The sequence below is a fragment of the Gadus chalcogrammus genome, chromosome 12, assembly GCF_026213295.1.
Source record: "Gadus chalcogrammus isolate NIFS_2021 chromosome 12, NIFS_Gcha_1.0, whole genome shotgun sequence".
NCBI classification, from domain to species: Eukaryota; Metazoa; Chordata; class Actinopteri; order Gadiformes; family Gadidae; genus Gadus; species Gadus chalcogrammus.
In genome coordinates, this window is record NC_079423.1 from 12,497,085 (window position 1) to 12,522,974 (window position 25,890).

General features: G+C 43.6%; 2 protein-coding genes across 2 annotated transcripts in view; both read right to left on the minus strand.

Moving 5' to 3' along the window:
* p3h2 (prolyl 3-hydroxylase 2) overlaps window positions 1-18,220 on the minus strand; it is a 50,036-nt gene extending 31,816 nt beyond the window's left edge. Inside the window, exon 1 of the mRNA XM_056604644.1 lies at window positions 17,413-18,220. Within this exon, the coding sequence (XP_056460619.1) occupies window positions 17,413-17,829 (417 nt within the window). The 5' untranslated portion in view covers window positions 17,830-18,220. The remainder of the gene's footprint in view (window positions 1-17,412) is intronic.
* A 3,565-nt stretch (window positions 18,221-21,785) lies between these two features.
* Window positions 21,786-25,403, minus strand: LOC130393889 (claudin-1). The gene is made up of 4 exons (XM_056604648.1): window positions 24,916-25,403; window positions 24,483-24,647; window positions 23,879-23,957; window positions 21,786-23,722 (listed from the first exon to the last, which is right to left on the minus strand). Exons 1-4 carry the CDS (start codon window positions 25,121-25,123, stop codon window positions 23,563-23,565), a joined length of 612 nt encoding a protein of 203 aa, XP_056460623.1. The 5' UTR covers window positions 25,124-25,403; the 3' UTR covers window positions 21,786-23,562.
* Window positions 25,404-25,890: the final 487 nt, after the last annotated feature.

Here is a 25,890-nt window from a genome sequence, read left to right on the forward strand (position 1 = left end):
TTGACAATGAATGACTTTCTGGGACAAATGCCTCCATAAAAGCCGACTGCACACATGTTTAGGCGATAGAAAATCCCACCTGGAACCAACTCGGCTCTGGAAGGCCTTAGACAGGTCTGACAAATCGTAATGGAAACTCCTGTTTAATTTTATTAAAATTAATTTGAAGTACCTTTCCAACTTAATTTACAAGCCAATGGAAGTTCAGTGTAAACTTAATAAAGGAGATTTAAAAAGGTCAGAAAAAAGGTGTGCGTTTGTATTGAATGGACACCAAGGGAGGACGACGTTGCAAGCGACAGGTAATCTATCTTACTGTACCCTCTCTGTATCTGTATTACCTGCAAGTGCTCACATGTTTAGGCCTCGGTCAGGTAGCTTCTGGCTAAGGGTGTGTCCATATTATGTCCATTCAAAGTTCCTATTTGTGTTTCAAAAATCTTGAGTTTCAGAGGTGAGAGCCTCCCTAAAGAAAGCATAAAGTACAGATCCAGAAGGATCGTCACAGAGTCAGTTACAGCTCAACAGTTGGTGTAGAAGTCTCCACTCTGACTGACTGAGATGCAGTTTCATCCCCTGCCAGTGTCAGTTCAAAAACAGCCAGTTTTGGATTTCACCGGACTGTTAAACCTTATCAGAAGGTTTCCTTGTATGTCTTAACAGAAACAAGCTTAGATGGATGTGAGAGCGTCTAGACGCTGGCCTATCAGAAGCAGGTTTCTACCAGGAAGTGGCTTGGCATTCCAGGGAAAACGGAAGGCCTGGATTGACACATCTGTTTAATATAAAATTACAGCTTTTGGTTTATTTAAGAAAAAAAAACTCAAGTGAAAGTCAAAGCTCTATTTAGGCATTTGTTTAGTTTATTCCCGAAACAGACCTCTACTTGAAAATATATCCTAAAACATAATTGATATCGAAAGAATACAGACAAATCTGTTAGAACTTCATAATTCACCAGAAATTGCTATGATCATGTCCTCTAAAGATAGATTCAATACACAACATTGACCATTCATCATTGAGAACTAAATATGTAAACAGTTCCCTTAAAGAAGATGTGTAGGTCTCCAATTTTTTCAACATAGTACAGAACAGCTAAATAGTCAAAGTCAAGTCCTGCTTTGCGCAGGACTTGCAAGCCCCATTTAAAGCACTATGCAAACATTGTCTTTTTCTCCTGACCAGGACTTTAAAAAGAGCCCTCCTGGGAGTAGCTTTGTGCTAATAAATCAGGACGGGATCTGCTTCCAGCATTTGCAGCTTACATTGAAGCAGTAATGAATCTGCTACAGTGATCTTAACCCCCCTTTCCAAGTAACCGCCTTGATTTCGATTTTTCATGTGCCTCAGGCATATGCATTTTTTTTTTAAATTGGCTTGGCTTTTTTAAATTCTACCATAAAATTCTGATGTTAAGTTTCTCCAACAAATTCTTATACAATGCATGTCATCATCTAACGTTGAGACCCATGCCATAGTTGTTTGGGTTCTGGCCATGCATTCTAACCAAAACTGTCTGGAACATGTTGACCACACCAGACAGCAGGAGACACCTAGGTGTCAGTGTCCTGCCTCACCTGGCCGTCCAGACCCCTGGGGTAAAACCCTTTCGACTCGGTGCTACTTCCTATTTGGCGGTGTGAGAATGCAACCTAAGAGAGGCCGTTCATTGTGAGAGACAGAGAGTGGGAAGGAGCGCGAGAGAGAAAGAGAGAGACTTCGCGACGACCACGAACAACACGAACATCTTAGTCATGAGTCTGCAGTTTCAGACACACCTGCGTCTGGGTCAATAAAGACACTCTGGAGACTGGCGGGGGAAACAACTTCATCTCCTGTGGAAACACTCGACCCACAGTAAAAAGTTAGTCAAGTCTCGCTCTGTCGCTATAAATAGACATAGCAGCCTTGTGTGTGTGTGTGTGTGTGTGTGTGTGTGTGTGTGTGTGTGTGTGTGTGTGTGTGTGTGTGTGTGTGTGTGTGTGTGTGTGTGTGTGTGTGTGTCATTCGTTTACCGATCTGCTATGATTCAATTATATCTTTAAAATACATATATTAGTCCTGAAATATTTACATTTGGTCAATTCGAAATAAACTATGAAAATGTTACCTTATTTTATGTGTTTATGTCAACATATATGTAACAGGGGACTGTAGCGCACTTTTCAAAGGGTATGCCTTGAGGCAACTATAGGGATAATAAGATAATAAGGTTCTTACAGAACCAATCAGTTCTGACAGAGACAACTAAATTAGAAGGCAGAATAAAACCTAAACTACAGGCAGGTCAGAGTTCATCCAACCCAGCAGCTTGATAAAAGGGCCCCTGAGGCGCTGGTGACTTCACTTTCCATTTATTTTTATTACCTTCTACTCAAAAGTTCACACACACGTAAATTACGCTTTTATGCATTCCGTGACATGAGGCAGTCCTCGCAGAGTGTGGCTAACTGTCATCAGCAGATTTAATTAACTAGGCCCGAAGGTGGCAGTGAGGTGTGAACTGGGATTTACACTGCATTTCAGTAACTCTCTTCTGCGTGTGTGTGTGTGTGTGTGTGTGTGTGTGTGTGTGTGTGTGTGTGTGTGTGTGTGTGTGTGTGTGTGTGTGTGTGTGTGTGTGTGTGTGTGTGTGTGTGTGTGTGTATGCTGATAAATGACCATGAGGTCACTCGGCAAGCGTTTGAGTCTAAACTAATCCCTGGAAACCACTTCTTCTGCAGACCACAGAGGAGACCAAGATGTTAACAATGAAGTAGTGCAAAAACTATTTAGACATATTCAAATGGGAAGCTTAGGAAAATGCCAAGATACTCTAAGAAGTGACATGATTGTTGGACATGTGTTTATTTATTAGGGATTATTTATTTATTTTGAACTGGTAAAAAGTGGGTGGCATTGTTTCCATGATTTTTCTTTTCACTCCGCTGCAGAGGCTGGGGGCAAATTACATCATGAGATTTCATCAAATCCATAAATCATCCGGCTAAACAACAACACTCGTGCGTGGAGGAATTCTCTGCCATCTCTCACTGTCTTTGGATACAGTAGAACTAAAAAACGCTATAGAGTGTTGAGTGAAAAACTGTATTTCTTCCCTGGGCCTTGGTGTTAGATTTGGTCGGCTCTCATACTCCAAGAGAATTACACCACATGATTTGTTAGCTATCACTTAAATAAACAGTCACTCCCAATGAAAAAATATACTTCCTTAACTACAAAGTAATTGTCTTTTTCTTTTTCTTTTTGAATTATACGTTGGGATACTTTCGGGATTGTCCACTGCCAATTTAATTAAACTCCTATGCCCCATGGGCTTGTCCCTTCCAAGTGCTCCATGAATTCATGCTCACTAAAACGAAGCTACGTAAGAGTAGCGAAGTCACTGGCTAGTGATGGTGTTTCCCCCCCCCCCCCCCCTCCAATCCCTTTTGACCAATAAGTATTTAAAAACGTAGTCGTTGGACAGTTGAAAACTCCCAGCAGGAAATGCTTAATTCATTCAATCCCCTAAAAAGGCTTCCCCCCCCTGTCTGCTTTTCCTAGACCTGAGTCATAGGACAGCCAGCTGCTACAGTTGGGTGGAATGACTAAATAGTGTTTGGCCCGCCTGGCAGTTACGTTTCCCCTTTCCTACACGCCTAGCGTCTGTGAAGGATGTTAAAAGTATAAGGTTGGCATAGTGTTATGTGTCTTTCTTATTCTTTCTCATTATGGGTCACAGAGGGAGGCTTTTGCTCCGGTCCACAGCACTCATCCATCCCCGCGGGTAATTATGTCATTACATGAGTTACAAGGAGTCGAGAGGTCTCAAGCAACAGGATGGCTCTGTGGTTTTGCATGTTGCTTTGGGACAACAATGGGAAATAATGTAAAGTATGTTCAGGCATCTGTCCGCCATGAACTGCTACACTTAAAAACAGATGCTCAATGCTAGACTTAAACAAGCTGTAACTGCCAGATTTGGGTATTACACCACATCAAAAAAAGAAAAAAATGTATACAATGTGATTGAGATGCTGTTGTGCAAGGAACTTTTTATTGCGGCGATAAAAGTGGCCTCATTAATCAGACATAAGTAAAACAGAATCAAAGAGAAATGGTCCAGACAGAAGAGCTATACTGTGCCTTTAAAACACAGTTCAAAAAGCTAAATGTACACCCACCTCCCAATAAGGGAGAAAACACCTAGCTGGCGATCTCTCAAGGGTGAGCAACAAGCCATCATGCTTCCAATTTCCAGTTTTGTGGAAATCTTTTCTATGTCAAGCATCACCGTTTAGACCAGCTGTCTCCAGATCTCTGGAGGGTTCCCTGCAGTGCGATCGCGATCAGCTCGCTGTGTCAAACGAGAGCGTTCTCCCTGGTAGAGGAAGGGCGGTAACCAGCATATGATGTCAAGAAGGGAAGAATGAAAAGAAAAAAAAAGAAATGCCGCTTGTGACTCCCCAAAATGGAGCTCACATCCGGCCGGATCATAGGGACCCCCTGCGGAGGAAGGTATCCATGTTTCTGCCGAAGCCTGAGTCATCCGTCTTCCTGCATCTGCTCACCAGAGACAGTCATGTGACACGGTACGACCACGCAGCATCAGACCACCGAATACCGCTTCCATTCCCTTGGTTATAGCGTTGGTGAAGCCACGCTCAACACATTTTGGATGACAGACCTTTGTTTTGTTTTTGTTCCACGGTCTAGTCGGTCGCTGCCATTGTTGCCAGAAGATTGAATAATTACAGCAACAAAACGTGTTTCACATTCCCTGGAAAGTTTGTTGGAAAACTGTTTTAGGGATTTGGGGGTTAGTGTGACCCACTGAGGGGGGACATAAGCTTGAAGCATTAAAGTCTCGGTGCTAGACATTGTGTTTGTTTGTAGATGAAAATAAGTTACACGCAACCAGGGAACATACTTCCTTGGGAAGGAGGGGTAATTCCCAACCAGCCTCTTTAATAACAGGTCTGTGGAGTGACAGTCAGGTCTTCAGCTTTCACAAGCTAATCCACGTGGCCTGTTACGCCATTTCTACCAAGCCTCCCTGGAAGGCCACAGGGGCAGTCAAGAACAAATGTTTGTTGAATTTGGGGTTTCCAAATGAGAGTTGATGAGCACAGAGTTGAGCTCACTGTGGGCGGGGGGGGGGGGGGGGTCCTAGGATATCCTCAACATTCCTTCAAACCTCCCCTAATCCTAACCCAAATCTGAAACAGTTGACAGAACGAGCGAATTCGCCGCCCTAAGCAGATTACGCAGCGGTAATTGTGCCGCCATCGACTCAATTGAAGCGCAACTTCTCAGGTTATAGCAGTGTTTTCGGACCTTCATAACTACCCCCCCCCGGCTCCCAGCGTCCCTCTATAAGCCACCCCCCTCCTTCCCCTCTCACGGAAAGCAGTGTTGTTTTTCCAGAAGAAAATCCACCTAGCTTCCACCGAGTGCTGGTATACCTTGGGGCCCAGCGGAGCGGGTGAACCAAAGGTAAGGGCCATTAGGGTACGGGAGGACATTCCCGGAGAGGGGGCTGGGGGAGGGGGCATGATTGAAAACACATAGGCCAGAGGGCTTTCTCCCCACACCTTAGTCAATATCACAGGAAGGTTGTGGACATTGGGCGGTGTGAGGGGTCGGTGCTCATTTACCCAGCCTACAGCAAAACAGCTATTGCAGTAAGAACTGTCTTAGGAGAACTGTGAACAGTACTGAACAGATCGAGAGGGAAAGATATGACTTCAAATCGGAGGGTTAGATTGAAATTCATTTTTTGGGGTATTTAGTGCACCTGAAAGGGTACGGTGCATAAAAAATATGTCAACAGACAACATACAAGTTCAAGATAACAAACAAGTGCATTTTAAAAACATGTAGAGTGTCAAAGCCTGGTCGAATCTAAGTCATGAAGGTAATAGAAGTCTTTGACATTTATTTTCTTTTGGCCGACGAAACACTGTCTAAAAAGTGTATACATGTTATCGTTATTTCATGCCATGTTGATCCGTGTCTTCAAATGTTATCATTTAACCTAAATCCTCTGATTTCAGACCCTGCATCCATCCACAGAATCCCCTGAGGCCTCCTGAAGTCGGCCAGGGCCTGCTGCCGCTGATCCTGGACCTGAAGCCGTCCGCGCCGGCCCTCTCCATTAGGAAGGGCCTCAGGTATGCATGCCGCACCACATTCAGCCTGACGTAAGCTCTGCGCTGTAAACCTTCACCGCACGGGTGAAATAAAAACCACATCCAGGCTATGCTGTCCAAGCCATGACAGAGCTCATGGAAAACACGGAACAAGGAGAGCGATTGTATGTGCGGAGACATGAGAACACACTTCGCCGGAGACCACATATCACCCCTGTGCGGGAAAAACAAGAAGAAAGTGGTGGTTATTGTTGGCTGGGATGAGGCGGTGCTGCTGCCGTTGCTGCTGCTGCTGCTGTTGGGTAGCGGACCACACACACCACGCACGGGCTGCGGAGCGACCAGCGTGGAACACAGAGGGTTCAAGGTGGACCACATTTGTACGTTCCTATTGAAAACTGCTTACGTTGGCGTATTTGGAACATATCCTTTGCAACATATTCCTCTAATAATATATATTATTTGAGGAATCATGGAAAGACATAGGGTATCAGAATGATAAAGTTCAGTGGGGAAATATGTCCGATATAGCATGAGAAAAAAAACGTCCAAACTACAGAGGACACCGGCCTCATAAACCGAACCAACCCCAGTAAATCATACCATGTTGATGTTGTGAAGTAGTCTCTTGGCAAGGAACAGGTCATAATCACACACCTCGTGTTCCCCACAGTTGCGCTGATGTCATTAAAAACCATCTTGAGGCGATGTGTTGCAATGCAGAGGCCAACCCAGTGCATTGTTAAAATGAGCCATGAACCTAATTAACTAGACGGATCTCTCCCTATTTATTTCATTTCCTGCCAAATGGCAAACATCTCGCCTCCCAGAGCACATGCCTTGCACATATGAAATAACTCCAGAGCCTATAATTAACTTAAACCACTTTAACTACCATGCATTGGTTTACTTAGAGCCGTAAAACCCACCGAGTTTAACTAGACTTCACTAGAGTTGTGGGGGTTTGCCAGTAAACCTGCATCAAAGAAAACATTGAACCCCAGCGGATATCTAAGATGTCATAACTGTAAAGGACAGTAGCCCCCCTTTGTAAAACTTACACCAATGAAAGTGTATACACCAATCAACGGAGCCATCGGAAGCTCAACAATGTTTAAACTGCGCTCGAAGACATTCTCTCCACCTGAATTTCTTCATTGTGAAACTGCCTGGCCAGTCAAGTGCCATGTTAAGCAATACCAGGGTTTGCAGTATAAGTCAGATCAACGTTGAAGACATCCCATTTAAAAGGTCAGCAGAAGCTCTCCAGAGAAATCAACAACCCAAAGCCCAGGCATTAGGTGCAAATAATTGAGGAATCGGTTATAAAAGCTTTGGTAGTTCATACCCAGGTTCTCTCTATATACAACAAGACATTAAGGAGATAAAACTCGACAGGAGCCATCACAATACTGTGGGCATTTCCCATTCATTGAGCAATCGTAGCCATGGGCTCCGTCAGAGTCTCGTATTCCCGAACACAACTGGAGCCAGCAAGTCTACATTCCTTAGGATGGACCATAGGGTGGGGGGGTGGGGGGCTGGGGGGGTCTCCTCCGACTGAAAACATAGCACGGTCATCCCAGTGTTGAATGGAAACCGAACCCGATCGTAAACTCTTATCTTGAAACAGGATCAGGATGTCAAGTGAAGATGACCAGAACCAACCATCCAGCCTCCCATTCAGCCAGCCACCCATCCATCTAACGTAGTTGGTTTCAAAAACTGTCAGCAGAGTTGCTCAGACATTTTTCACCAGATTTCCCTTTTGTTTGAATTGCCACCCATGTGTTTTCTGTGGGAATTTGAAAAATTATAATTTTTTTGTTCTCCATTCAAAAACATAATGTTGAATGTTAAAGTGTTGTTAGGCACGCTTTGTTTGAAAACTGAATGGTCTTGAATGTTTGCATGAAGCAGAATAAAATAAAATAAAAACTTTGCTTTGGTATGGCTTGTTGTATTTTCTTCCTGTTTAAATACATTCTAAAAATAACTAAATATATGCCATACTTTTTATTCCAAAGCAATACTATGATGGCAAACACTGGCACCTCCTCCCACTGGGCCAAGTGGGAAGAGGCCATTGTCTGTACGAATAAATAGTTGTAGAGTTGATAACAAAATCTGCAAGACATTATAGGAAATATGGCCTTGATTTATGTCTAAAATGGTTTTATATGCATACTATCTATGATTTGGTAAATGTGCCCCAAATTAACATCAACAATGCTTTGAAATATCGACCATTATTGCCTTTGGGAATGCTCCCAGATTTTCTCATCATATAATCCATCCCAGAACAACAGGATTTGAGAAACTCCAATGGTTCGACAAGGGGTAAAAAACACAAAGTGTTTCATGAACAGCAAAAAACAACATGATTTATCCTCTCAACACAGCCCTAAAATGTGTTATGTTAGAGAATTGAGAAAGCACTCATGCCTAAACCGTTAGTCGCTTATGAGGCACTTCAGGAATAGTAGAGTTAAAAGGATGTTCTATTTTATGTTATTTTTAACCAGTCAAAGCTTACTGATAAACGGACATTTAACAAGCCAGGTGCACCTTTTCACTATTCAGTAAGCAAGCCAGCCCAAAACGTGCACCTTAAATCAACCTTATTGTTTTATATAACTTCAAGCATTCCAGGCTATGAGATAAGCTGGAAGTGGATTCTCATCATCACCACCACCGGCACTACCATTATAAAAACAAACTTATAATACAACTGTTAAGATATAAAAGTAGAAAAACGTCAAACAGATATTTTCAACTACGATTGAAAACAGGTGCACCTAAGGTACTTTCAGGCGGAGAACTGCTGAAGGGAGAATAACTTTTTCAAGCACAGGTCCTCAGATTATCCTGCTGTTGTTGGCTGAGTTTAACAGTCTGATTATTTATTAAGTGGAGCCAGAATGCTTGAAGTCCCTTGTCCATCATCGCCCCACTAGAGCCAAACAGCTGTCACTTACTCCCAGAACGGGCCACATTCATTCATTATCATAAGCAAAAGAAACTTACTGAAAAAGCCAAAAGAGAAGGAAAACATTGTAACTTAAAAAAAGGGTTTTTTGCTTTGCTTCCGTTATATAATTGCATTTCCAAATAAAATTGCAAAGGGATGTTATAGGGTCCTTTAGGATTTTAGCTAGTAATTCATAATAAAATGATGCATCTGGGTCATCAATGTGCTATAATGTTGGAAAGTTTAGCTCCCCTGCTTAGATTTGATGAGGCAGTAAATAACATGTGAGAAAAGTGTGGCAAGATCACAGGTATCCAAAAATGTGTCAAATGGGAGCATCGCTTTTCCATCTGTTGCAGGACCATTTCAACCCCATAGTCAAAACAAAGTGCACAGACACGCCTGACTTTCACTTTCAGCAGAAAACAAAAACCGCTGGTTAACACAGTAATTAGCTACGACTGGCAGGGGTTGGGCTCCCAATCTGAACCAGATGTTGAAGTGGTGAGGTCATAGTTGCCTGAAGGTCAGGTCACGGTCGCGAGGAGGACCGCGTTCTCCTCGTGACTCCGGATATTACGGCACCAGGATCACAGCATGGGTGAATCACTGCCTCTTCCCAGGTACTTCACAGGGTTGCAGACCCCCCCGAGCTGACGTCACTGATACATAAATCAAAAAGCACTGGGTTTTGGGAGGGGGAGAGGGGGGGAGGGACTTGGAAACCCGGACAAAACACATTCCTGAGATGAACACAGCTCTTTGGCAATGATACGACAAACACACCAGTGGGGAGAGAGCGAGAGAGAGACACTGTGTTGGAAGGGTTCCCTCTCTACAGTGCCAGGCGTCCAACCTAATGAGGCCATCTTGGGCGGAGATCAGGCTGGGTTCACTGAACCTTAATGTCGTCTTTCCACAGGATATAAACATGTAGAGAAGAATCATATCAGAGTGCTATCAGCATTAGACAGGCAATTAAGAGGTTTTTCGGTTTATGTGCTTGACCTTTGATAGGTTTTTTATTTATTTATTTATATATTTGGAATTCCATACGTCTCTCAAGGCAATGTGAACATTTAAAACATACGCCCATAAAGATCGATGCAAACAAAAATTGACACTTCTGATTTAATTTCACAGAAAATAACAGGGTGTCAAGCAGCAAGGAGATCTCCCGTTACATAGAAACAAAGTTTCTAGGTTATATACTTGAATATTCATTAAGGGCAAAGATTGATCTCTACAATGATTTATACTTTTCTTTAACAATTTGACGCTCATGCCACACTAGCTATGCAGCTTTTCATGGAAGTCCAATCATTTGTTCAAAGTTCCACAGACCATAATGATTTATAGGGCGGATGCCTGGGTTTATATTATATAGACACACGCCCTGAAATTATTATTAACTATTGTTGAACAAAAACCATAGCTATGCAGTGAACACAAAGAGATGGCTTCAGTGAATACATTACATTGTGCACGTTGAACATATGGACACACTTACTTGATAGGCCACTTCCAGCATTAAGTGCCTTGGATCTGTGTATGGCCCTGAATGACTCTTCTCACATCGAACATCAAAGAGCCAGTAACTCAGGACCACCACAACACTTCAATCCACTTAAATTAACAGATTTAAATCTTGTATTGAATCTTTGTTTAACCAAATGGAGGGAGCTAGGATTGTGTACAGCTTCAAGCTGTAAACAGGATCAATGGGGGTCACATTGAATATATTCTCATTGGACTTAGACGAACAATGAGATCCATTCCCCCTCAACTTCCCCTCAGCATTCATCTATGTCAATAAACAAAACAACACATTTTGGAACAAAATGTATGAATCAGGTTCAGAGCACTCACACCTAGGCCTACACATTGTAAACCAGGTTGGTTTTTCAGCAAACCTGAAGTCTCATTGAACATGCAAGAACCACTGACTCAGCTCCACCTTAAGACCTTCATTTATAAACTGCATTTCAAATAACATAAATCGAATCGTAAAAACAAAACTGAGCAATCAAGCTAAGGGCGTTCCCACCTCCATACTGTAAACAAGATCCGTACGGGTTCACATTGGGTCTACTCACAGAGTCTTTACATAACACTGCTCTCTTTCATCACTGCACCATCTAACCTGAGCTGAGATTAGGCTCTGGGCAGGGACCCAGATCTGTGTTGTTGATTGGATCTAAGTGGTAATGGGAGACATGTGGACCACGCTGCCTGACCTCTGCTACAACTACTCTTCTCCTGTTGGACTGCATCCACAACGCTATTACCATGACCCTCCATCCATCCAACAGGAAGCGTTACCCTATTGCCAAAAATACTTTTGGTACATTTTACACTGGGTACTGTGATGTGTTTGGGGGTCCTGTTTGGTTGATTTTGATCTGTGGATGTGGTTATTTTTTATAGGTATAACAGGGCTGGGAATACAAAAATGCTTTGCTGATGTTTATTGTAATATGCTACAATGTAATATTATGAATTTAAATTGTGTATACCAACTGTATGTTGGCTGACATTTACCTATAACTTTTTTTCCCTCCACTCTAACCAAGGATGCCTGTTTTTAAATTCCCTAGCCTGACACCCAGTCTGAAAGGCTGGCCAGGGGTCCTCATCTAAAAGTAACAAGGAGATATAAAGTGGGATGGCTGGCTTCCTGTGAAACAAACCATTGTTTCTCTATAGTTTATTCTCCAAAAAAACTCTCCATTTCCTGAAATTATTCAAAGAGATCTGAGGAACAACTATGTGCAGAACTACACATTTATTTTATTTGTCATAATAAAACCTCATTATTAGAAACGTAGCATGGGATGCGGTATTTTATTGAACATTCCGTATAAAATAATGGTTACCTCAAACTTTTCTTTTGATCTCTACAGGTGCTGACTTAAACAGCACATCATCTAAGCACCACTCTCAAGAAACTTGATCCCTAAAGTCGACAAAATTCTCATGTTAAAATAATCTCAAACACACTTTTTAAATTCTGAATTACGGATAAAGGAAAATCTTAAAAAAGGTACACATATAGAATGTAGTACTGCCGTTCACCTACATCAGCTGCGCACAAGGAATGGCAGACAGACTGAGTAAACACATAGTTTGAGTCATTAATGACGTTGAACAGATGCCTGGCCATCTTGCAATTTTGGCAACAGTTGGTTCCTCACTCAGACACCCGGGAGAATGCCATATTTTTGGCCAGAACATTGGCCCCGTACACTGACAAAAAAAAAAGCACATGCATACGCACTGAATCTGAAGCAGCAATAACAGCTTCCCACTCATATGACAAAACATCTCCCCCTTCTTCCCCTCTCTCATTCTCCCTCCCTCCCACCTCGCGGGCTTGGAGGAACCAGAAAGCCACTCCAATATCGTCCTTCTTGTGAGCAGGAATATTGCAGTCATCATTGTATAAAGAAATACGAAAGCCTGTACTCAACTAATCTGTCACACTTAATCAGTGCGAGGTTGTAATCAGAAGATATGGGACCACATTCTTACCAGCTGTCCTGTTCTGAAGTTAGCCAATGTGTCGGAGACGGCCAGCTCATTTTAAAAAGCCTGACAAGGGCCAAGCGGATCCCTCATGCACAACGAGCTCGGTCATAGCTCAGCACACAAAAACAACTCCCCCTTCGGGTTGATTAAGGAAAGAACATTTAGGCCCAATCCCATTTCTACCCCTTACCCCTTACCCTTACCCCTCAAAACAAGGGGGAGGGGTAAGGGGTAGAAATGGGATTGGGCCTACGGGTGGGATGAGCTACATTCCTAGGATGCAGTTATTGGCTCGAATGCAGTCACAGGGGAGGAAGTAGGGAGAAGAGAAGTGCAACAATGTCCAGATGTCCACCCGCCACACACCGTGCCCTGCCAAGCTGCCGGGCCGGCAGGTGGCTGTACTGTACTGCAGGTGCACTGGGAAATCAATCAATCAACAGTTTGTCTTTTATTTGTTTGTCTCTGGCTGCGGTTATTTAGCCATTGTAATAAGGCCCCTCGATGAGGTCAAAAACCTCCTGAAATGTCTTCCTTGTTAAACAAAGACGAGAGCCAACATTTTTTTCCAGTGCATAAGCAATGAGAGCATCTCCCTTTTGTTTAAATAACGCAATGACAGAAATCAGTCGGCCCCTGTCTGAACTCATCCTTCATAAAATGTGGAGATGACATCACCAGCATCTGTTGGTCCCATCGATCTCACACACATACCCAGTCACAAAAGGACATACACAGACACACAATAAAAACACAAGCCTATGCTACAGCAGTTGCAGCAAAAAAGAACAATCCTCATAAAAAATTTGATTGAAATTTTTACTATTATACTAAAAGTTTCTTCCGTCCAACATTCCTAGTTCAGTCAAAGTTAGAGAGGATCCCTTAAAGCAGAAACAGAGATTGTCTCTCCTCTCCTCTGTCTGCACGATGATGTGATGGAATCAGATTGAATCAGCGTGACTGCAGGGCGGGCTGAGGAGGGACACATTGAGTCACAGCAGCAGACCGGGTATACTAGAAAGCTATGCAATTACGGCACACACAAACACGCACACACATGCACACACATGCACACTTACCCATCCACTCCAAACGATTTGTCGTGTGATGAAAACGCTTGAGCTATTTGATTTAAGAAAGAAGAATTTGTACCAGTTTATCTTTATTGATGAGCGGGAGTTTTACACAGCTCTTCAACCAAACAAGCGCCATCTGTTAGTGATCAGGAGGATGAGATTTACCCAGAGAACCTAGCCGGTATGAGTGTCATTGAAAGCTCCAATAAACAACTTCCACATTAGTCCATATTTTTTTAAGTTTTCGCTAACTAAAGGGCAAAATTGGGCTACTTGTGGTTGAATAACTTCAATACCACGATAAAGACCCCATTTTCTTATTGTAGGTATTTTTCAGATATATTGTTTGTTGCACAAACAAAAGGTTTTTCACAAACCTTTGCTTGTGCTAACTTCTGGTATAAGGCTATAATACCTAGTTATCACCCATGCCTGAACTGTCGTTAAAGTGCCAAGTATTTTGTCTTATAACATTGCTCTAATGTCTACTATACTGCCGTCCTCCACGCTTGTTTACATCGATTGCTTAGCACTGTCGTAACTTAGCTCTACCCCAGCCAACTCAACAAACCCTCCCCCTTTTTGAACAACTATGCCCTGCACTCAACGCATCACGAAGACGTTCGAAAAAACAAACTTATAATTGGATAGGGCCTTTAAACCAAAACCCCTGTATCACAGTTCCAAAGCTTGCTCCTGGGCAAATGTCAGACGTTTGTGATGAGGTCCAACCGGTGTCCACATGGCGTGGGTCTGCTTCACTCATGCCTGTACAATCCCCCCTCAGAGCGCAAGAGGGGTGAGGCCTGCCAGGCCAGGTAGGGATGTAGCCAGGGGAGATGGCGATGGAAGGACATGAGGGAGCTCTGTGGGCCTTGGGGCATGTCCCGGCCAGGGGTCTTTGATGCCTCTGTGGTCAAGGCCAGCGGAGCCAGAACTCTGAGCCAATGGACAGAGTGCACAGGGGGAGGCTAGTGCTGGGCTTATGGAAAGAGAGCCCTAAAGGACGTGGTGATAGGCTAATGAGCGCACTAGAGGGCTGGACCAATGGGCAGATAGCTCTAGAAGGCTAACACTGGGCAAATGGACAGAGAGCACTAGAGGGCTGGGCTAATAGACAGTGAGCACTAGAAGGCTAGCGGTGGGGACAAGTAGTTAAGGGCTAGTGGTGGGGCCAGCACTAGAGGGCTATCGGTCGGGCCAGGCCCCAGCCCTAGAGGGCTAGCGGTCGGGCCTGGCCCCAGCACTAGAGGGCTAGCTGTCGGGCCAGGCCCCAGCACTAGAGGGCTAGCGGCCGGGCCAGGCCCCAGCACTAGAGGGCTAGCTGTCGGGCCAGGCCCGAGCACTAGGGGGCTAGCGGTCGGGCCAGGCCCCAGCACTAGAGGGCTAGCTGTCGGGCCAGGCCCGAGCACTAGGGGGCTAGCTGTCGGGCCAGGCCCCAGCACTAGAGGGCTAGCTGCTGGGCCAGGCCCCAGCACTAGGGGGCTAGCTGTCGGGCCAGGCCCCAGCACTAGAGGGCTAGCGGTCGGGCCAGGCCCCAGCACTAGAGGGCTAGCTGTCGGGCCAGGCCCCAGCACTAGGGGGCTAGCGGTCGGGCCAGGCCCCAGCACTAGGGGGCTAGCGGTCGGGCCAGGCCCCAGCACTAGGGGGCTAGCCAGGCCCAACGTCTACAAGACCCTCCCTTTAATAGCTGCACAAGGTGGCGTGTCTCTCTTTTTTTAGTAAAGCAAACAGGCCACAACAGGAAAGCTAAATATTGAGAAAGGCTAAATGTTTTGGGAAATCAAGAGGACATACGCACTGCAGCTTGAGTGAGGGGTGGGTCTGTGTGCGTGCGTGCGTGCGTGCGTGCGTGCGTGCGTGCGTGCGTGCGTGCGTGCGTGCGTGCGTGCGTGCGTGCGTGCGTGCGTGCATGCGTGCGCTGCCAGAACCAACAGGAGCATTATGCCAGGGGCTTTCAAGAAGAGGGTGTGTGAGGGTGGAATGTTAAGTTTTGGGAGGAATCATATTTATGTACGAACCAAATCAAAACCCCACATCACCAAAACACACGTGTATGTGCCTGAATACAAAACACACAAACTAAAATATAATACGTTTAAAAAAACAATACACATATTTCTTTACCTTTTTTAACCTCTCAACGTGTACGTCAGTCACGATGATGGCAGCTTGCCAAGGAAACATCTGGCACGAGACAAGCGGAGCCGCTTGCCTTCTCGTACGAGTGTAAAAACAGCACGTGCTAGTCTACCTCCAAGCACATGGTCTTTAAATCAGGGCATTTTTTTAATCGCCATGGCAACGTATCCACTCAAGTCTAGACAGCGCCGTCTCTTGGTGACGGCATCAATCCGCAAACCTTTGATTATTCCTGCTGACTCATGAAACTGAATCAGCCGCTTCTTGCCGACTGACAAAAGGAGAACGACACGGCCCACTAACTGCAAGAAGGAACCCCTACATCTGAGCAGTGGAAGCCATGTGTCAGCGCCCCAGCATTTGCAGTCAGTCCATATTAGGAGGGCCTGGAAGTGGCGTGCCTTACAGATGTATGAGGAAACCGGAAACACAGATGCCCCCAGCTAGGCAGGACCGTCCGGTGGTCTGACTCCCAGCCCGAAACGTTGTGTGGGTTGAATCCTTAATGTCTGCAGTCGACGTGTAACCTTGCTTGAGTAAAATGCCTAACCCCATACTTCTTCAAAATAATTTCACTGCAAGTAGTGAAAATATAGATCTTTCTATAATAATGTAATAATCTATAATAGTAACAGAGAGTGTGACGAAAAGGGAAATGACTCAACAACACTACAGCGGGTGAACAACTTGTGAACAGATTAAAATCTCAAACCCCTTCGAAAGATTTACCAGTAGTTGTTGGCCCTTTTTGTTTTGTATCCACCATGGTTCCACAGGTCAAACCTAAAGAGCCGCGGGAGATTAGAAGCCGAAAGACATAGATTGAGATGAGAGTTTATACCAGAATGGTGGTGAAACATAACCTAACATTGTCAATCTGGATAGGGCAGAATGGCGAGAGGGATGCGTGGGACAAGTGTCCCCTGGGGGTTCTTGTTGAGGGAGTGTTTAGTATGTGGAGAGCCATTTGTTCCCTCCTCCTCAAGCCTATTATCTGCTGCCTTGCTCCCGCACCCAGGCCTCCAGCTACATCCTAACAGAGAGAGAGGATCGAAGGACGATCCCCACAGGATCCATCTGGATGCATAGTTCACGATGAAAGCCATATTGAATGGTGTCACCTTTGAGCAATGTACTGTAGTTCAATGTAGTCTGTAAACAACGGAAAATAAGCGTATATCGCCTGAATGGCTTATTTGTTCGAGCAGATGGCTGCCTTTACCTGGTGTGCTTGTATTGTTGTTACAAGTGTGGAATAAGACATGGATGAATGGGAGAATTTCTATAGCGAAACATTAATTTATTTAACAATTAATTTGATCAAACACAATTAAATATCCGTTAGGCATATCTGTGTCAATGGGATATTAGCCAATCGCTTTAATTAGGCTAACAGTGAATGCTGTTCACCATTACATCACCAGCCAATCTCCTCGGAAAGTTATTCAAAAAAGAGCATCACATATCAAACACCGCAAAAATGATGGCGATGGTAGACATGCAAACTTTCCTTATTTTTAAACGTGCATACTGTAGCCTATGTATACATACATACCTTCTGATAAGCGAGTTGAAGATAGTTGTAAGGGATGCGCCTGTTGAAATCCTGAATGACATCTTCGCTTACTTTATGCATAGATTGGGTTCCAATCTTCTCTTCAATACACGTGTTGATACACGCGGACCTGTGAAGGACGACTTCAAAGAATTGCAACTCCCGGAATGGAGCATCGAATGGATGCTGGTCCTGGCACCTTAGCCGACATCGTACTTGAGCGCTAGTAACTTCTGCGTAACTGCTGAGCGCTCCTTCCATGTACCGCACCGCGTTCGTATAATCACCTTCTGTAAATGACCGGACGGCATTTTCATATAATAGATCGTAAGGCTTTAGAATAGCAGCTGAAGAAGTCAATAAAAGTGCTAAGAGGGCCAGTGACAAGGCACGGCCAAATGAGAAGTTTACATCCATGGTCCTCGGCGGAGGAGCCCTGTTGGGACACAGCGACCTGTCCCGGCGATGTGGATGGGAGGCACAGGAGCGACTCGGAAACGCCGCAGAGTTTGACCGTCAGTCACAACTCAGATAGTGAGATCCTGTACAGTCCATTGGAGATGTTACGATGGGTCATCTGGGATGTTTTCAGGACGGCATCAGACGCAGGGCGGAAATTGTATTTCTTTGACTGAGGGACACGCATTTTGTAAGGACTCTTTCTGGCTCCTCTAACTCCTCCCCTTGGAAGAATGGACCAATAAAACAATCAGATCTTTCTGCTCCAGAACCGCTCTGGTCCGGACGAGCTGGAGGTGAATGTAAAGCTCAATGGGTCAGCATCGTTTGACTGAACTTGGCGGTAAACTTAAATAGGCATAAAATTTAACTACCTAATAACACGGTACATTACACCTAATTGAATGTGTCATTCGGCTTTATTACCTTGTTTCATAAACTGGTAGGTCAAATGATATGCGTGATAATTAAGGGTAAAGATCCACTTTGCAGCTGGATTCTTTATTCTACATAGCCAAATTAAACAGTGCAGGTTTTTGTGAAAAACAAAACAAAATAGAAAAAAGGGGAGGGGGGGTGATCTCTTTTTGGGACACCTTATGAAAAGATATGTAGGCCTATGTCAGTGTTTTTTCTAGAATGACTGGTATTTTTCCTGATAGTGCGTGTGAAACGGTGGCTGTGGCTCAGAAGTCAACGCAAGACAATGACTCCCCCTTGAGGTAAGTTTGTGCAATTAGCGGGTTCTGAACTAAAGATAAGGGTGATTATGCCACCAGGTGTAAATGTGGTTAGCCATAGAACGACTGCATATCACAAGGTTGGGTACGCGATTTGCGAAACGCCAGCAGATTTTGAAAATACACAACTCAAATGGTCCTACCCCCTCTCCTTCAACGCTGACTCTGACTCCACCCATTCCAAGTACCTGGACGCGCAATCATGCACGAGCGCGAACAGAGATGCGCGAGAGCGAGCCAGGCTAGCGTAGGTTTTCGTTTAACAACATGGCACTACATTCAGCTGTAAATTGATTGCACCCAGTACCGCGGGAAGTAGGGGTTTTGGGGGTGCTGCAACACCCCCTGTCCGAGGCCCTGTCTTATCACAGAAAACGATCATTTCTAAAAACTCCGGCCAAAGTGGAGATTTCTGAAAACGCCGGTTATGTGTTGTCGTATCAACGGGGAGAAACGGGATTTTAGGTTCTGCAGCGTCACATTATGCACCAGGAAATGCTTAACGTCATGTGAGCGTCCGCTGTACCGTATTGGTCCGAATATAAACACAAACCCCATTGTAATACGACCTATATTTGGAAAAAAGATTTGAAGACCAGATCTTGATTTCATGAATAAATAAATTGTATTAATTGAAATAATATACGAAAATAAAAAGGCATAGAATATAACACTGCATTGCCACTAAACAGTAGTGCAAATAGGCCGTACTGATGTGTACACCAAAGACTTCCTGACACTCCTCTGCCCCGCTGTGTTCGCTCCGAACTGTTTCGGCCCGTGGCAAAGCGAGTCATCCTCGCTGCTGTCCAAGGCATGTTGAGACGCAGCATTTATTTAATGCTCATAGTGCTGAAAAAAGGTTATATGAAAAAGTGTGAGGGTAGCGGTGGTGCGCTAAACTTGTTCTGTGAGCAGCTGGATGTGAACCATGGTGTGAAGGAAGTGAACACAACGATCGATTTTCAACTGTGCGCGCATGCACTGGTGTAATTGAGCTGCGCTGCTATATATCTTTTTTATCAATGTGACGAGTTGCGAGTCTAGTGCAGGCCGGGTTTTTTTTTCCAGCACCCCCTGCTGAGAATACGTTCTCGCGGCTATGGTTGCACCAGATGTTATAAACATTAAACGGTCACATAAATCATTACTATTTTTAGAAAATGTATGTTTGTTTCATATAATTGTATTGGAAGTCCTGGTTTTCACTAGGGTTGCCGCGGTGTGGACATTTTCACACCGAGTAATACACTCGTCTCAACACCGGTATTACCGAGTATAAACGGTATCAACTTTGAAACTAGGTCAACCGCCACACAAGCATCGGTTTTTAGACCCTTCTCGTCCTTCAGTTGCCGCCAACGTTCAAAAGCAGCGCCTAGGATTATTCTTGGTTTCAGTTTTTCTCTTTCAGCGTTTTTATTATCAATTACTCTCTGAAAAAGAGTTTTCCTTCTCTTTGCTGGTGGTGGTGGTGGTGGTGGGGATGGCGGCGTCTTGTCTGCCATGGAAATTGTCTTCTACTGCTAGGTCCAAATGTGGATTAACTAGTTCCAGTAGATACCGCAGGATAACAACAAACAGGAGCTTGCTCTGGGTCACGAGCTCTGGGTCACGAATACTGCACGAAGGGGTCGCGCGCGGGGCGCAGGGGAGGGGGGAGGGGGAGTGCAGTACGACCGTTTGATTGACGTACTTACTGTCCAATGAAACTCGGTGGCAATGGAAATGATTGGCTGGAGTTTTTCGAGCCCTGCCCGTTCCACAGATGATGGACAAGTTTAATTTTCATGTCAGTACTTCTAACTCAGTGGCTGTAAGCGGGTTATGATAAGGATTTCAAGTAATTTTGCAAAAATGGCCAAAAAAGCGAATCACCTACGCAACCTTTAAGGGCTGATTATCGTCCCACATTTACGCACAACGCAAGGACCACGCAGACGCATCGACGCAGTCCTGAACCTGTTTTGTATTAGTATTTGGGTGGTTAACCTTTTAGGGTGGTCGGAATCCAGTCAAATAGGCCTAAGAAAAAGAACGGAAATAAAAAATAAGGGAACGGGGGGGGGGGGGGGGGTTCTAGGGCCTAATTGACCTATTTACAATATATTATTACTATTGCGCCTGATTGTCAAAATATTATTTAAGAGATTAAATGAAAAGACATCTTAAATAGTTGTGGACTCTTATTTTAAACGTTCTTTAGCAGGCCAGGGCCATGAGAGGGCGCTACCGCCATGGCAATGGTGTACGTTGGGGACGTTCAACTATAGGAATTGAGCACTCAAGTTGGTCGAGTCCATAGATGTACGTACTACGTGGTCGGGTTGAGCTGTGTAACAGATGGGAAGAGCGATCATTTGGCGCTATCCATTTGTATGGTACGCCCGCCCGCCCACTATGGCAGTGTCCCAGACGGAAGTGATGTTTCGTATGAAGTTAACTGTAAAGGAGTCTGGATCTAGACGTAGGCTACTGCCAAGGCATGTGTCACACGACGTCATGCTGTTACCAAAATACCGACGTCCGTCAGCTAGGCTACAGTATAGGCAAGATCAACTCCCAGTCATTTGGACTAGTTCCTTCTTTTTTTTTCTTTGCAGATATTTGAATTTAATTTGAGAAGCATTATTTGTTGTTAGCTACATTGTTGTCTAAAAGTTTTACATTACAAACTTACATTTAGGAACTGTTGCTCAGCATTGTATCCCTCTTGTCGGGTCAGGGAAGCGGTTGCACAGGATTGTGGGATGTCTTGAGCGACGAAGGAACCCTGCCTATAGTCGGAGACACCTCAGAAGGCAGCATTTTTGTAAAACCTCGATTCAGATCCTCTATGCTTCACTGCCTCTAAATAGCTATAGCTGAAATTGAGTAATTTCTCTCCATTAACAAAAGACAAACTATTTGTTAGCTTCTACCACCTCACTGACACCTGGTTTGTCTTTATAAAACGAGGTAGAGATATAACAGAAAATGCTATTAATTCATAAATGTTGTTATCAAAACCTGTTCTTCATCCTTTAAGGGCAGCACTGGTTAAGATCAGGGTGGAGAGAGACATGGTGACCTTAGATTGATGGATTGACTGGTTTAAGAGTGGCTCAATGTGTGACTAAATTGTGGCAGTTTTAATAATAATAATAATACATTTAATTTAGAGGCGCCTTTCAAAACACCCAAGGTCAAGGTTTTACCATACCATAGATCTCTGTTTCGTGGCATCGGTGGATGGGTGTGAGAAACAATGTCAGTTTGAAAGGTCTATTGGTATAGGATAATTGACTCTTTTATTATTTGAACTTCAAGATAATAACTAGGCTTGAAATTGCTCCAGCTACAGATTAAACTACACTGACAGGAAGTTGATTTAAACAAACCATTAGTCTACTACAGCATAATGTGACTTAGAGAAACAAATTTATATCCGGTTGTTTCTCTTGGGGAGAACTGGGTGGGGGACAGGAGTTCCTAACAAACACAAGTGAAATACATTACCGCCAGGCACGTATAGCCTGTATGGCTTCACTGGAGTGGTTTTGAAAACAAGGCGTTTGGTTGCTTAGAGTTTGGCATAATGCAGGTCAGTCTTTTGAATACACACACCACCTGCATACTGCAACAGTTTGGCAGAGTTGAAGAAAAGTGAAACAATGAAATATAATTATCTAAGCAGGCACACCGGTGGTTGACAAGAAAAAAAAAATGGATGCCTTCTACCACTTTACCTTTCATTTGAATCCAACTCCAAACCCTTTCCCCTTCCTGGACGTATATGCACGGGAAGGGCTTTATAGGCCCTGTGGGAGGTGGCTGCGTGGCCTCACCATCCGCTTGGGGAAAAAAACGATAATTTCCCAGAAGTCTCTGTCCAAGCTACCTCTTGTTTAGCGAGGATGATGTCATTTCCTACTGATTGCGTTAGCAGGGGAGAAATGTCAAGGTCATCAATTTTGACAGCCAAGAAGAAAACGAGACAAAACAGCAACTAAAGAAACAACAAAACCAACCATAAGAATGAGGATGACGGTGGAGAAAACTTTTGTTTTTTATGAAAACCTTAAACACATTTGGCATTCTCTGCCCAGCAAGCCCTCTCCAAGTCAAATAGGAAGTGCAATAAAATGCTCTTATCTTATTGAAACAGCTTTACACTAAACCCAGGGTGGACTCGGTAACCACAACATAGAAACAAACGTCTCTGAGTAATTAGTTCTCCTATGGAATACTGTGATTAAATAACAAGATTTATAAACATTTGAACTGCCGCATTTACTCAGCTTGTTGAAAAAGGAAGGAAAGCTTGCTCATTCTCAGGAAAATCCTCATTAAACCCTGATTTTTATCTGCCAGATTTGCTCTGCTCGCTAATTTAGCATCAACAAAGATAGACATAGACACGTAGGCCAAAGTAGACCAAATGTTGAATTTATTCTTTAAAAAAGTTCAAAATATACTATTGTTCTATACAAATCTGGAAAAATACATTGTTTAAAAAAATACAAACCAAAATAACTCATGTATGGCAGATAAACGGACCTTTCTCTGATAATATAAACTTAAAAAAAAAACATATAACCACTACAACATATCTTAGTGCATTTTGTACTTTATCCTTCATTTTTTCTTTGCCATAATTATATAATTTGTACTTTGTACTTATAATTTGGCAAATAATTTACATCTGCCTAATCAGCACCTATTGCACTCATAGCCATTCTTAGACAGATGGATCCTTCATATGTTCCTTCTTAAAGTTTCTACCCTTTCTACTATAGGGTCAGTGGGTGCTGAGTCTGTAATAGTATTTAAGGACTACAACTCAAATAACCCTGACAGTTTACACTTCATTGTCCAAAACAGAAAGAAAAACTGACCTTTCGAACAATTAAATACAACAAAGCTTGCTACAATCCTTAAGGTTGGCCCTAACCGAGTATGACCTTTAACATTAAACATATTCAGCACCGCCTGCCGCTGACTGGCGTATCATAGCCGGGGACAAGGACGACCTCGTCCCAAAGCACCTCCGACAGTTGAGGAACGCCCCCCCCACCAGGCTGAGGATGGACCCCACCCAGCTGACAAAAGCTGCATTGCCAAACTCATATCTGTGACGGGGCAGAGAAGGATCACACACTCCGGTTAGGCAGAAGGCCACAGAGACAGATGCACCGCCGACAGACATGAAGGTGCCACTATGAGATGCATGCGTTTTTTTTAATGCGTGGGCATGTGCATGTGTATGCGTGTGTTTTGGTCATCACCTGTCTAGGTGATGGGCATTTTTGTAGGCCTCAATGAGTAATCCAACATACCAGGAGGTCACAACCAGAGCCAATAAACCTTAATTTGGAAAAGGAGGGAAAAAACCTGACATGTTATATATCTACCAATATACTTGATACATACTAGTTCATTGAAATATCTAAATTTGGAAAAAATGTCTGTCTAGTAGTGACTGAAATGTGTACCAACTGAATGGCCAATGGACTCATGTATATGTTTTACATTGTCCATCTCCGTACATAAACCCACCAACTCCAAAAAAACAAACAACTACAACTTAATATGTCATACTGTGTGGTAAGACTGGACTCAAAAGTATAAGATTATCACAAGCTTGTTCTTAGTTTTTTGGAAGCTGTTGTGAGATTGTCTTCGAGGGAGAAGAACTGCTGTGTTGCTCAGGACTTGTAGACACTATATAGAGCACTGGTGTTATTGAATGGTGGGTTGGCCCTTGCCACAGGTTTAAACAAAGGAGCTATAGCCAATTAATGTCTAAAAATGTTCCATAAAAAGTATATCGTTTCAATTGATCATTTAAATTCTGAAAGCTTAAAAAATTCCATCATGACTTCAACCTACCAGAGATCATGAACATGACTCCTCCAGACAATGCCATGAAGCGTTTGGTCTCTTCCCTGTCCTCCATAAAGCGAGTACACTTCATTCCCCAAATGGACACCAAAACTGCCAGACTTGAGAGACAGATGCTGCTTATCAACACTGCCCTGGTGACCTGGATACCCCCTGTAGACACAAACGATCCCGTTACTTGATAATTTCCTACTGCGATAACTGCTTCTCACTCATGTAGCAACGAGTTTTCCAATAAGTCCAGTTGGATTTCTTGCGCCTTTTTAAAGCTTTTTTTGTTGTTAAACAACTGTTAAACATTTGCATTGTACACCACTGTTGCTATATAGCCGATGTTAAACAATATAGCTACAATGCACAATGCACGTAACTGTGTTTCAATTTAATCTCCGAATGAAGAAATTGAATGAAAAAACCTTACATGACAGTTCTAAAAAGGAATCGCGGGCCTTGCAGCTCATCCGTGAGCTGGTCACCCTGCACGTCTCCCACAGCCCCCCGTAGATCTCCGCCTGTTCCTCGCTGCTCTCGAATGTGGTCCACTCTACCATGCAAGTGGCGGTGACGATGGCTGCCAGACCCACCACTGCGAGCAAGAACCCAAAAAGTTGTATTCCCGAGCTTGCCATTACCCACCAGCAGCAGCAGCAGCAGCAATGAAAGACTACCAGAAGGTTCGAAAAATGAATGAAAAGTAAATAACGTTAAAGCAAGAGAAAAAAAAAATGAATGAAAAAATAAATAACGCGATGAAAAATAATTAAAATAATTAAAATAAATGTAGTCCCGTATGTTTTTTGTTGTATAGTTGTTTGAGTCAGTAGCCTAATAACTATCTGAAACTCGACCATAAATTCACTCAAGCCTTTGCTCCGTTACAGACGTCTAGAGTGCGCTCCGAGCAGCCCTCCTATTTAATGTCGGAGGTTGACTCATGGGTGGTCTTGGTTGGTCTCTCCACCTGTTATCGGATATGATATGGTATAAATTAGGTAGGAAGTGGGCACCTACGTATTATTAATCCATCGTACTTCAGCAATTCATTAGATGCCTTTGGAAATAAATATGGGCAATTTTTAGGCCTAGTTACTATTTATAATATTTTAGATATAAGAAAAACAAAGGTTAAAAAAACATAGAATACAGAAACAATTTGCGATATGATGTTTATTCTTATTTAGCTTCTTTAACCTAATCTTGACAATTAACAACCTCGTTCATGTTTATTTATTTATATTATTCATTGTTAATTTTTTCCGCGCAATTAGAGCAGGTTATTTCGCCATTTTTGGTCATAGGGATGCCAATTTGTAAACATGCAGCGTTTGTCTGTTAGATTGCATCAGTTTTCCACAATCTTAGCGAATAAACCTGAGGACAAAAATGTTGCTTCCAC